We start from the raw sequence: 13,781 nt of genomic DNA on the forward strand, positions 1-13,781 counted from the left end.
TTAAAACAGACACCATGAATCTCTTACCAACTAGTCGTATTAATTATAATCTTTGTCCTAACAAACATAACCTGTAGAACAGTTCCCTGCTCCAATGGGCTTGCAATCTACAGAATATGGTCAGAATGAGAATCTAATAGCTGTTTGTTTTCTCGCTTTGTAAATGTCTTGCACAGATTCCTTCACCCATTACTACTTTTGGAAGTTACACGTCAACTATGCATAGTAGGCATGGGCACAAAACAACTCAGGAACATTTTAAATCTCCTCTTTGTAAATTTCCTTCTGTCTTTCCCGCCCCCATTTTATGCTAAAGAGCAAAGGCAGTTTAAAAAGGTAACGGCAGTCCCCTGTGCAAGCACCAGTCATTTCCGACTCTGGGGTGACTTTGCTTTCACATTTTCATGGCAGACTTTTTAAGGGGAGGGGGTTGCCATTGCCTTCCCCAGTCATCTATACTCTCCCCCCCCCTACTACCAAGCTGGGTACTCATTTTACTGACCTCGGAAGGATGGAAGGCTGAGTCAACCTCGAGTCAGCTACCTGAACCCAACTTCCACCAAGATCGAATTCAGGTCATGAGCAGAGCTTAGGACTGTAGTACTGCAGCTTTACCACTCTGCGTCATGGGGCTCTTAAAGGCAGTTTACTATTGACTTATTTCAACCTGTTCAGATATTCCAGTCTTACTCTGTTTTAGAGAACAATCTGAAGCAGCACTACACAGAATCTTACTCCAGTCCCAAGGAAGTGTTATTAGGTTTGCACTGATAAACTCACATCTTGTAAATGGAACTGTACTTATATGTGACTTTTAGAGCAATTCCAACCTCAGTCAGTAGGCTCTTCTCTTCACAGTTTATACCTCCAATCAGGACCATGTTGGGCATGAGAGGCCTGGGATACTCAAATACAAAGTCATAGCGCAGAAGCCAAACGGATGCCTGGCTATATAACTCATACACTGTCACTTCTCGCTGAAAGAATTCTGAGCTGAGAACATTGAACGATGAAAAAAGAAAATTACAAAACAAGAATTCCAAAGTGGGAGCAAGAAAGTTCTTCACTCGCTGACTGAAGTCCATATGATCTGTGTTGCCTGTGAAGAATTTTGGGACATAAGAAGCTGGATCTGGACACTGAGTTGCCTCTAAACCACAGGGGAATCCCCGTGAATAGTAAACAGAAGGGAGGGATAAATACTCAGCTAATATCTGTCCACATGGTGACACTGGAACCATAAATACAACATTAAATTGGTTTTCTTCCAGGTAAGCAATCATCTCCTTGTTGTACAAAAGTTCCTTGCAGCTGTTGAAGAAAAGTGTGGAAATATCTCTTGTTTTTGCAATCATCTTAGTCATTTTTGACAGGAAAGGCTGCTGTGAAAAAGTGCCCTGGGCAATATTTTGGAGTTGTTTTTTCATGTATTCGTCTGTGTAGGACACAGCAAAAGTTTTCAATGTGTAATGTACAGATGGCTTAATCCTCATGTTCACATCAGGAGCAACCACTACGATTTCATGTCCTTTCCGATGAAGATGTTCCACAACCAAACGCATACTGAGCCAGTGACTGTTATCCCAGGGGATTACCAAAACCTTCCCTCCATCTGAAATACTCCAGAAAAGGAAAGTAAGTAAAAGCCACCTGGGTATCTGGCAAAAGCCTTGGAGAAGAGGAGTTTTTGTAGCATTTGTGCTGTTGTATGATTCAAGGTTAAATGACTTTAAGAACTTCATTGTGAATGAACACCACACAAAATGTGAATTGCTCTCTGAGCTGCTCTTTTTGCTCTTTATTCTGTAAATGTTTAATTTCCCATGACTTTCTAGTCCAAAAGGGCACAGCTTGGTCAAATATTTCTTGTTTAGACAATTTACATCAAGTTCATTGGTAAAATTTTGATATGATTTGGGGGGCGGGGAAGAGGATCGGTTCGCCTTCAAGACACTTTACAGGAATAATTTTGCTATTTTTAATCATTGTTAATATTTGTGAATCAAGATCCCTTTGCGTGTACAAAGTGCTGAAAAGCTCTTATATCATCCTCAAAGCAACCTGAAAGGTGTTTATGATAAGAACCAGTGATCTACATAAGATGTTACTGACGCACTTGCAAGGCAAAGGTTGCTTAGTACAAATACGCCGAAATATATAGCAGCATATGTATACATGGCCAATGCCCATTACTCAGAATGTATTTATGTGGTTGTGCTTGTAGTTGTACTTTTGGTTCATTTGGTTCCTCAAATCAAATCAAATGAACCATGAACCACCATTTTCCTGGTTGTGCCCACCACATTCATCAGTACCTTCCTCTAATGTAAAAACCCCTTTTTAATAAACTTGTTCTTATGTATGGGAATGTCACACATGTATGAGCAGCTTTCCTAAGGCAAAGAACAGTTATCAGTAACATAAAATACATGTAAACTGGGGCTTTTTCCCCTTGTGGGAACACTTCAGAACAGAGTTCAGAGACCTCTCCATAGGAACAAAATTCTCAAAACAAAATGTCTAAAAGTTCATGAGGGGCACTGGGGAAGCATAATAGTCTTTGATCCAACAAAGTATGTTAAAACACAGTTGCTTCAAGGTCATCGTTCACCCAGACAACAATACATCTAATCTGAGCATGGACACTGGTACCAGAACTTTGCTGCCACATACACCCAGACAACACAGTCTAACAGCATAAACGACACCATCTCAGACTCATTCACTTATTCATCTTCCAACATTATATATGCCATTAAAATCCAACAATGCCCTTCAGTTCTCTACATAGAGCAAACAGGACAAACCCTACACCAAAGGATAAATGGACACAAATCTGACATCAGGAATTACAAAACTGAGAAACCTGTGGGAGAACACTTTAACCTTCAAGAACATTCATTGGGTGACCTCAAAGTAGCTATTTTACTGCAAAGGAACGTCAAGAACAGAATGGAGAGAGAAACTGCTGAATTACAAATTATTATGAAACCTGGAACAAACACTTCCCCAAGATTGAACAGGGATATTGTTTTTTTATCTCATTACATATGCTAAACCGATTTTCACTGAGTATAGCTATATATCCACAGTATTCCGATGTATTCTCTTTTAGAATAGTGTATCAGAATAATGTTTTTGTACTGACATCCTCAAATAAGGGATATTGGCTGTTTATCTCATTACTTATACTAAACTCATGTTCACTATATTTTAATGTATTCTTTTTTTTCTAATGGCAAGCTAGAATGATGTTTATAATGTAAAGAATAATGTATATAATTTATCTTACATGTTAAAAAGTAAATTAGGTGGACAGGAACATTACTAGGAAAAACATGTCCTTTTGTTTCACCCAGACTTGTAGCAATAGAGCAATTAACAGGCAATTTTTATTACCCTTTATTGGTTTCCCACACAAATGCTATCCAGACCAAATGTTCTTTCAATTTGTTTATTTCACTATTTTACCATTGGATCCTAACTTTGTATCACTTTGCATTCTCTGCTCACTGTACCTCATTCCTTGTGTGGAGAAGTATGCATGCATACGAAAGCTTACATTCTAAATAAAACGTTGTTGGTCTTAAAGGTGCTACTGGACTCCTACTTTGTTAGGCACCAAAAGCAAGACAAAAAAAAAAGAATTGAGGTAGTTGGTGACATGTCTGAAGTTTGCAAACTGTTTTAAAGTAGAGGTACTGTAGGGAATGGAAATCATATTGTTTCAAAGAATCCCAGTATTTTTCCTTCACTTCCCTCTTGAGAACTTGAAAACTCTGAGAAAACCAAATGCATTTCAGCTATGAAGCTTTCCTCAGTGGTTTCAATTATTATAATAAATACTATGCAAATGAAATCAAATGATGGATATTGATGCAGTTTATAATATTTTCAATTTGATTAAAGTTTTTGTGGTTGTAACGTTAGTGGATTTTTTCTTTTTTTTTCTTTTTTTTTTTTTTTTTGCAGTTGACATCGAGAATCAGTTTGCTGTAGTGGTTAAGTGTGCGGACTCTTATCTGGAAGAACTGGGTTTGATTCCCCACTCCTCCACTTGTAGCTGCTGGAATGGCCTTGGGTCAGCCTTAACTCTTGTAGGAGTTGTCCTTGAAAGGGCAGCTGCTGTGAGAGCTCTGTCAGCCCCACCTACCTCACAGGGTGTCTGTTGTGGGGGGGGGCAGGGGAGATAAAAGGAGATTGTGACTGCTCTGAGACCCTGAGATCCAGAATATAGGATGGGATATAAATCCAATATCATAATCATCAACAACAACTTCATTATCATCATCATCTGTATTTCCATATACAAGGTGTCATGGTCCCGGGCCTAGTAAGGCCTGCAGGCCCCAGGGAAGCCTGCTTAGAAGTTACTGGGAAAGGCCTACATCTCCCAGGAACCCCTCTGTTCCTCTGATTGCATAGCAAGGGGTTTGGAGGGAAACAGGCCCAGAGATGGGTGGGGCCTGGGAAGAGAATATATAAAAGCCAAGCCCATGAAGTGGGTGTTCTTTCTCTGGAAGGCTTAGCTAGAGGCAGGCTGTCGCCTGGAGAGCTGGAAGCAAGAGAATGGCCCTTACTCAAGGGGGTAAGTGTTAGTATTAGTTTAGGGACTGCATACATAGACGCATTAGGGCATTTGTTTATTTTCCCTTCACCCTTTTACTGTTTTATGCACCTTGTTAATTTATATTGCACTGAAATAAACCTTTTTGTAGTGATTTACTCTGCCTGGTCCTCACACCCATTATTTGGCCTTGCTAAGGGAGGCCTGGAAGGGCTTGGGAGGGTACTCTGGGCCTTCTCAAGGGAGATCCTTAACCCAGAGTGGTGGCAGTAATTGGTAATACCCCCCTGAGTCGTGACACAAGGTTTTTCTCCCTTTTTCCCAACATTTGTGAACACCTATGGCATTATACCATGCTAAGGTCCATTCCCGTAACAAACCCCACCTTTCCAGGCTTTACCCCCCAAATCTCCAGGTAGTTCAAACTCTGAGGTGGCAATCCTACCAACAGGGGAAATAATGCCATCCTGGCTATTTTGGCTCTGGAAAACAACTGTATAAAACAGTGAATAAGTGCTAAAAGGTCAAAACAGATCATTGTTTCTGGGTACAATCTATACAGAATATATCTTAAAAAATTAAATTGCTCTTCAGATTGATTAAACTGCTAGTGATTTCAAGGTTAGTAGGCTGGATTAGAAACCCAATTAATTTTACATGCTAACTCCTTGCACATAATGAGAAGTTTTACTCTTAAAATATGCCAGGAACCTCCAGATGATCACACTGTCCCTTGCAAGTTTCAGTCATCATATAAAACTTGATAATGCAAATATAACCTCATTATGTTACATCACAAATGACCCAGGATCTATCTTGTCAATAGCAGTTGTAAATACTTCTGCATTCAGAGTGTAGTGCTTAGCGGGGCTGAAGGCTTAGAAGAGGGTAATGCTAATGACTGCAGTGTTGGTAGTGAACCTGCACTCAGACAAGAGTGGCCAGTTGGTTTGTTGCGTCAGCTGTATTTTATTAGTACATTTATAGAACTACTGGTAACTAAGTGTAGGTAAAATGCTCATTTCAATTTTTCCCTGAATTATCCTGAGAGATGAATCATCCTCATTTAGGGCAAGGGTGGCTTGGGAGCCACAGTTGGCTCTTTCACACATATTGTGTAGCTCTCAAAGCCTCCACCAGCCTGTTGGCCAGCTTGGAGAAGGCATTTCTCTCTTTAAATCACTTCTCTATGCCAAGCCAGCCAGCAGCTTGGAGAATGAATTTAAAATTGCTTTCTTTCCACCTCTCCCTCCCTTATCTATCTTCCTTCCTTCCTTCCTTCCTTCCTTCCTTCCTTCCTTCCTTCCTTCCTTCCTTCCTTCCTTCCTTCCTTCCTTCCTTCCTTCCTTCCTTCCTTCCGGCTCTCAGACATCTGATGCTTATTCTATATGGCTCTTACGTTAAGCAACTTCCCTGCTCTAAGGTTCTCTAGGATTTCCAACTCCAAGTTGGGGGATTTCCTGGAGGTTTGGGGGTACAACCTGCTGAAAGTGGGGTTTGGAGAGGGGAGGGACTTGAGCAAAGTATAAGACTATAAAGTCCAAAGCAACCATTGTCTCCACAAGAACTGATCTCAGCAGTCTGGAAATTAATTGTAATTCAGGGATATCACTAGGGCCCACATGGAGGCAGGCAACTCTAACCCTGTTTGGGGGTTGGGAATAGGTGAGACTGATATTGACTTGCCATCTATGCTGCTGTCTGAGGACTAAACTGACATATGAATGATCTCATAAGCAGACTAGAATGCTTCATTTAATAATAGGCATACGTTTTTAAGAAGGTTATTAAGAGCTTTATCTGCTTACCTGTGGGGTAGAATGGGATACAAATTAAATAAATAAATAAAATTATCCCTGGATTTCTAGTCTATTTCTTCCTCAGCTAAAAGATGACATTATAGACAGTTCTCATTCACTAGCTTCTTCATTCGTGGCATCCCGAAAAGATGTGGCTTAAATCTACTACAGACATTTTAGGATATAGGGAAGTCTAAACTACTGGAGTGGGGAGGCAGTGTTATTTTCCCCCTTGCCAGAATCTTACTCAGATATACTCCCAGAAAAGTGTTTTTAGGGTTGCACTGATAATCTTGAAGAAGAAGAATTGCAGATTTATACCCCGCCCTTCTCAGAGACTCAGAGCGGCTTACAATCTCCTATATCTTCTCCCCCACAACAGACACCCTGTGTGGTGGGTGGGGCTGAGAGTGCTCTCACGGCAGCTGCCCTTTCAAGGACAACTCCTGCAATAGCTATGGCTAACCCAAGGCCATTCAAGCAGGTGCAAGTGGAGAAATGGGGAATCAAACCCAGTTCTCCCAGATAAGAGTCCGCACACTTAACCACTACACCAAACTGGCATCTTGGAAACTGAATTGTACTTATATGTAAAATTTAGAGCAATTCCAACCTCAGTCAGTGGACTCTTCTTTTCACAGCTTATGCCTCCAATGAAGACCATGTTGGGCATGATAGGCCTGGGATACTCAAATGCAAAGTCAAAGCGCAGAAGCCAAACAGATGCATGGCTGTATAACTCAGATACTGTCATCTCTCGCTTCAGGAACTCTGTGCTGAGATCATTGAATGGGGAATAAAGAAGAGAACAAATCAGGAACTGCAAAGAGCTGACGAGAAAGTTCTTCACTCGCTGACTGAAGTCCATCTGATCTGTGTTGCCTGTGAAGAATTTTGGGACATAAGAAGGTGGATCTGGACACTGAGTTGCTTCTAAACCGCAGGGCAACCATCCTGAGTAGTAAACAGAAGGGAGGGATAAATGCTCAGCTAATATCTGTCCACATGGTGGCACCGGAACCATAAATGCAACTTCAAACTGATTTTCTTCCAGGTACGCCATTAACTCTTTATTGTACAAAAGTTCCTTGCAGGTGTTTAAGAAAAGTGTGGAAGCATTTCTTGTTTTTGTAATCACATCAGTCATTTTTGCCAGGAAGGGCTGCTGTGAAAAAGTGCTCTGGCCAAACTTTTGGAGTTCTTCTTTCATGTATTCTTCTGTGTAGGACACCGCAAATGTTTTCAGTGTGTAATGTTTAGATGGCTTAATCCTCATGCTTACATCAGGAGCAACCACTACAATTTCATGTCCTTTCTGGTGAAGACGTTCCACAACCAGACGCATACTGAGCCAGTGACTGTTATCCAAGGGGATTACCAAAACCTTCCCTCCATCTGAAAGGCTCCAGAAAAGGAAAGTAAGTAAAAGCCACCTGGGAATCTGGCAAATGCCTTGGAGAAGAGGAGTCTTCTTAGCATGTATGGTCTTGTTTGATTCAAAGTTAAATGAGTATAAAGGTGTCATTGTGAATGAACACCAGATGGAATGTGTGTCGCTCCCTGAGCCACTCTTTTTACCGTTTATTCTGTAAATGTTTCATTTCCCATGACCTGCTTGTCCACAAGGACACAGCTTGATCAAAGGTTGTCTCTGTCCATTTTTCTTGATTAGACAGTTTACGTCAAATAATTACTGAAATGTTGATATGCTAGAAAAAGAGGACTGGCTCCCCTTCAAGGTATTTTACCAGAAGAATGAACTAAACAAGGGCTGTAAATATTTTGTAATTTTTAATTACTTTTAATGTTTGTGAATCAAGATCCCTTAGCCTGTACAAAATGTTTAACAGTTCTTATCTGAAAGGAATTTGTGACAAGAACGAAGGACTTGCACAAGAGATAGTTGACAAACTTCCAGGGGAAAGGCCACTATAGCAAACATATATAGCTGCATATGCAAACATGACCAATACCCAGAACAGTGGTGGCCAAATCTGCTTAACATAAGAGCCACATAGAATAAACATCAGATGTTTGAGAACCGCAAGACATGAAAAAGCAGGCAAATAGATAGGGGAGGGAAAGATGGAAAGAAAGCAACTTTAACTTTAAATGCCTTCTCCAAGCTGTCAGCTGGCTTGGAGTGATTGAAAGAGCCTTCTCCAAGCCAGCCAATGGGGCAGTGGGGGCTTCAAGAGCCACACAATATGTGTGAAAGAGCCACAGTTTGGCCAGCCCTGACTCAGAATGTACACATACTACTCCTTGTCCTTGGGGTGTTGAGCTCATGACTAGACCCCTGACTTGGATGGCCCAGGCTAGCCTGATCTAATCAGATTTCAGAAGCTGAGCAGTGTAGTTGGATGGAGAGTTGGATGAAGCTGAGTAGTTGGATGGCGAGACACCAAGAAAATCCAGTATTGCCATGCAGAGGCAGGCAGTGGGAGCCACCTGATTCACCAACTTTCTCAGTACCTAAACTCAGCTGATCTGGCCATGCTGATCCATGCTTCTTTATCTCACAGATGGATCACTGTAACACACTCTGTCCCTGTACAACCAGCCAAGAATGCAACAACCTGATTGCTGTCAGGTGCTGGTCACTGGGAACATATGTTTCCTATGGAAATAGCTTCATTTGATGGCTAATCTGTTTTTGCGTTCAGTTCAAGATTCTGGTTATGACTTTAAAAGCCCTTCTTGACTTGGGACCCACATAGTTGAAGGACTGGCTCCTTCCCTTTGTCCTTGTGCGTCAGCTATAGTAACCCGGCAATCATCTGTTAGCTATCCCACCACTCAGTGTGGCCTGTAGAGCTTGGGCCTTTTTCATCATGATTCTGGCTCTGTGGAATGGGCGTCCTAAAGAGATGGGGGGGGGGGGGTCGTCCTCCTTGGAGATCTCCAGGATGTGCTGCAAGGCTTGCTTGTATGCCAGGTCTTGGGGGGGGGGGACGGATTGAATAGCAGATGTGTTTCAAGGTGGTGGAGGGACTTGGGGCTTGTTTTTTATCTTTGGTTTTAGCTGGGGATGTTTAAGCTATTATTGTAAGCTGCCTTGAACCAAGAGAGAAGGCAGGATATGAGATGTTTTAATAAATAACATAATGCACGCACTGTCTTTATTAGGATCAACGCAATGAGACACAACAGTTGGTCCTAATAAAGAGGCATGACCTTAAAAGCCCATCATGACTTGGGACCAATGTTCCCTCTAAGCTGAGTTAGCATGAGCTAGCTCACAGATTTTTAGCCTCCAGCTCACACATTTTTGTTTTAGCTCAGGAAAAATGGTCCCAGAGCACAATAATGTATGCAGTAGCTCACAACTTTAATGCCAGTAGCTCACAAAGTAGAAAAACAGGTTGCTTACCTGTAACTGATGATCTTCGAGTGGTCATCTGTGCATTCACACCCATGGGAGAGCGCGCCTGCGCTGATCCGATCGGTACTTAACAAGCCAAAGGATTTTCGCGCTCAGCTCCAGTGGGCATGCGCAAGAACCCCACCACGCATGCTCACAGAGTGGGCGCGGACATCCCATCAGTTCCTTCTGACCGCTGTATGATCCTAAAGAGTGCTGAAGGACCGACAGCAGTGGGGAAGGAGGGTGGGTGGTGTGAATGCACAGATGACCACTCGAAGATCATCAGTTACAGGTAAGCAACCTGTTTATCTTCTTCGTGGTCTCTGTGCATCACACCCATGGGAGATTAGCAAGCTAGGCCTATGTCTGGAGGAGGGTGCTGGAGGTCATTCAGACACAGCAGACAGCAGAAGCACATTGCACACTAGGAAAAACACAAGTGTAGATAGACAGTAGAGGCATAGCAGCTTGCTGACCGGCCTAGATCGTAGCTCTGTAGATCTGCTGTATAGACTTCTGTGGATCACCTGATGCAGCAGAGACATGGCTAAGGCCCTAGTTGAGGGACCTCAAGGCAGGTAAAGAGGCAACCCATGGTAAGGGACAGTAGAGCTCAGGATGTCCTGTTAGGCCTCCGGGAAGTCTCTGAGATCTTACAGTTTAGCTTGGAAGAAACTGTGGAGAAGAACAAGTTAGTATTGTTTCTAGAGTTGAATGAAGAACACAAAAGGAGGACCCTTTTGATATCCAAAGAAAGGAGACTTTCTTTATTTACCAACCCACAAAAAGAGTGTTTGCAAAAGAGATGTCAGAGTTACAAAGGGAATTCAGACTCTATTTCCAAGAGAAAGAATACCGCTGGAGAGTGGGGAAGAAGTATATTCTCATCATGAAAACAAAGGGTATCATAACATAGAGCCAGTAGTCCAGCTATCCAACCAGTGAGAGAGACAGCCCTCAATAACGCTGCTCCCTATGACAAGAAATGAATTGAACCAGTAGCCAGGGGTTTGGAGAGGTTCCCTGGCAGGATTGATAAGAGAAAGGCAAATGCCAAGGCGGAGTGGTCATTTGGCATAAAGATGAAAGCCGAGGTGGCCTTTAGGAAGTGAGTAATAGGAGAGTGTGAGGATGACCGGTACCCATCAATGGAGGTACAGTGTGCCAAGACGGCCAGGAGGCTGTCCAACCCAAGAGGAGTTGAGGCTGCAGCCCACAATTATGCCAATAGGATGTTCCATATTTGGAAGAAAGTAGGGGGAGTCTCTGGGACGAGATGACGCAGAAGAGGAAAGTAGCGATGGCAAAGCCATCATAGTTATGCCCTAGAGCAGTGAGGGCATGGCTTCGGAGTTTGTTGGCTACCCTGGAATTTCAAGGTGCACATGGGAACACGTAGAGGTATTGGCTGCGTTGCAGGAAAGGAGACAAGATCTGGTATCCACTCCTGCTCTGGGGTAGAACTGCCGATGTTTCCTATCTTACTCAGATGCTGTCGATTGATGAGTGACTCCAGAGGCATAACAGAGGGTGGAGAAAAACCTCTCAACATGAGGGGATGACGCCCTGCAGGTTCAAGAAATCACCTGTATGTTCAGGTCCGCAAGTGGGCAAATGACTTGTGGGAAGAGTGGAAGTCCATACCGTCTGTCAACATTCCCAGTACTAGGGTATAAGCATCCTGGCAATAGTCCATCTGTGACAGCTATAAGATGAGGGATGAGGCATTTATGCAAGGGTGAACACAGACCTCTCTGCAAGTGATAGCTGAGGGAAGTGTGTAGTGGATCTTATCGCCAGCGTTCCCAGAAAATGATGTGGTAGTTGGCATGGTCGGGAGGTTATAAGTGACTTGATACAGCCTGTCCTTGCCTCCCGTTCCCGGTATTCCAAGGAGGTCTCCCATCTAAGCACTTGACAGGGTTGGCCCTGCTTAGCTTCTGAGATCCGATGAAATCAGGTTCGCCTGGGCTATCCAGGTCAGGGCTGGTAAGCTCTTGACACGGGATCATTCATGTGCATCTTCCAGAATCAGACACTGGTTTGTAATGATCCAAAAGGAAGGACAGGGAGTTGGAGAGATGTCCCGAAAAACAGAAAGAGCTCCCATTATGCACCAATCCCATGGTTCAGGCAGTAGGGAGAAGTGGAGCAACAGGGGGTCTCTGAAGAGTCAGAGAGATTTGAGGCACCAGAACTCCAGAAATGTAGGACATGCATGAGGAGGCTGGTAAGCACCCGGACCGAGGTGGTTGAAGCCATATGGCCCAGCGAGGATAGACATGGAAAACTGTGTGTTCTTACCATGTTCGGAGCACATGTTCAAAAGAGAAAGTTCTGCACTCCCCATATGATGTGTGCACGTGTGTGGACCCCACAGGCTAGCATTCATAGTTGTCCCTGTGGACTGGGCTATGTTTAAAGGATTTTAGATGTCTTTCTTTCTTTCTTTCTTTCTTTCTTTCTTTCTTTCTTTCTTTCTTTCTTTCTTTCTTTCTTTCTTTCTTTCTTTCTTTCTTTTTCTTTCTTTCTCTTTCTTTCTTTCTTTCTTTCTTTCTTTCTTTCTTTCTTTCTTTCTTTCTTTCTTTCTTTCTTTCTTTCTTTCTTTCTTTCTTTCTTTCTTTCTTTCTTTCTTTCTTTCTTTCTTTCTTTCTTTCTTTCTTTCTGGAGTTAGCAACCAACAGTTACAGGAGTGTGGTTAAACCTAGGAAGCAGAGCAGGCTGAGAGTTATAGTTTGAGAGGGAGGCATGATGAATTCAAATGCCCAATGGAAGTGAAGTGGTCCAACTGAAATGTAGTGGGAATACACACTCAGTGCCAATCCCTACTTCACGTTAGTTGGCAGGAGCATATCATGCAGGGCAGTCCTGCTAAAATTACTAGAGGGACTAGTACTACTGTCAATTGGAGAGCCAGTTTGGTGTAGTGGTTAAGTGCACAGACTCTTATCTGGGGGAACCAGGTTTGATTCCCCACTCCTCCACTTGCACCTGCTAGCATGGCCCCGGGTCAGCCATAGCTTTGGCAGAGGTCGTCCTTGAAAGGGCCAGCTGCTGTGAGAGCCCTCTCCAGCCCCACCCACCTCACAGGGTGTCTGTTGTGGGGGAGGAAGATAAAAGGAGATTGTGAGCTGCTCTGAGACTCTTCGGAGTGGAGGGCTATAAATCCAATATCATCTTCTTCATCTAGTGCTCTGTGGATCCTGATGAGGCAGAGGCCTCCCAGTCCTGTTCTTGATACCATGAAGTGCTGAAAGGGAAGGTGGAAACTTGGAAGGGTAGAAGAGCTTAGTCCCTGAACAGGAATAACGGGACTTCTGCCAGGAGAACAGTTGCTATTAATATGAGCCTACAACCGGCAGTTAGCTGACGCAGCTGCACTACATTCTCTCAGGTAAGAGAGAAAAGGTGTTGGTTAGTACTGAGGCAGAACCCTGCTTCTAGTAGAGTTCAGATGGTTGGTGCTAGGATTGTAGTTTGTTCTAGGCTGTGTTCCGGGTGGCATAGAACCTGGAGGCAGACCCAGACTGCAGGGCATTGTGATACTCCTGAGCGTCTCATGCCAAATAGTATCTGCAGTAGAGTGGACAACAACTGTCTTGAGCAGGAAAACTTTAGTATATGTTCTAATACCCGACTGAGGCAGCAGAGCGAAGACATGATTGGCATCCAGGAATAACAACTACAAATGATGAGTTGTTGTGAGGACAAGAGCATGCCCCCTTTGAATTAGTTTGACAGCAGAATGCTGAACATACTGGGGGTGGGGGAGGCAGTGCTTCTGAGAGTTGTTGCTCTAACATAAACTGCCAGTAGCTGGTGTGAGTGGAGCAGCGGAGGGTCTAAACGCCAGGGTAACAACTGAATAAAATGTCCTGCCCAAGGTGTTAATTTCCCTCCCCCCTCCACAAAAAAGGGGGGGGCTAGAAAGAGAGAGTTCAGTCCCCAGTTCATGTATTGTACACATATGATCCAGCCAAGGAGAGGAACTTGGAGGAAGGATCGGTGTAGTTCGAACTTCTTACTCCTTTATGGCACTACTGCTAGA

General features: G+C 43.3%; 1 protein-coding gene across 6 annotated transcripts in view; it reads right to left on the bottom strand.

Annotated features, from left to right (window-relative positions):
• LOC132566972 (UDP-glucuronosyltransferase 1-6-like) overlaps window positions 1-13,781 on the bottom strand; it is a 77,444-nt gene that overhangs the window by 17,717 nt on the left and 45,946 nt on the right. Inside the window, exon 1 of one of the 6 annotated variants that reach the window (XM_060232525.1) lies at window positions 6,980-7,905. The exons of 4 other annotated variants lie outside the window; for them this stretch is intronic. In XM_060232525.1, the coding sequence (XP_060088508.1) occupies window positions 6,980-7,891 (912 nt within the window). In that variant the 5' untranslated portion in view covers window positions 7,892-7,905. Of the gene's footprint in view, window positions 1-830; window positions 1,759-6,979; window positions 7,906-13,781 lie in introns of those variants that run through there. One more of the 6 variants, XM_060232533.1, reaches the window with a different exon arrangement.

Source organism: Heteronotia binoei, chromosome 1, assembly GCF_032191835.1.
Source record: "Heteronotia binoei isolate CCM8104 ecotype False Entrance Well chromosome 1, APGP_CSIRO_Hbin_v1, whole genome shotgun sequence".
NCBI classification, from domain to species: domain Eukaryota; kingdom Metazoa; phylum Chordata; class Lepidosauria; order Squamata; family Gekkonidae; genus Heteronotia; species Heteronotia binoei.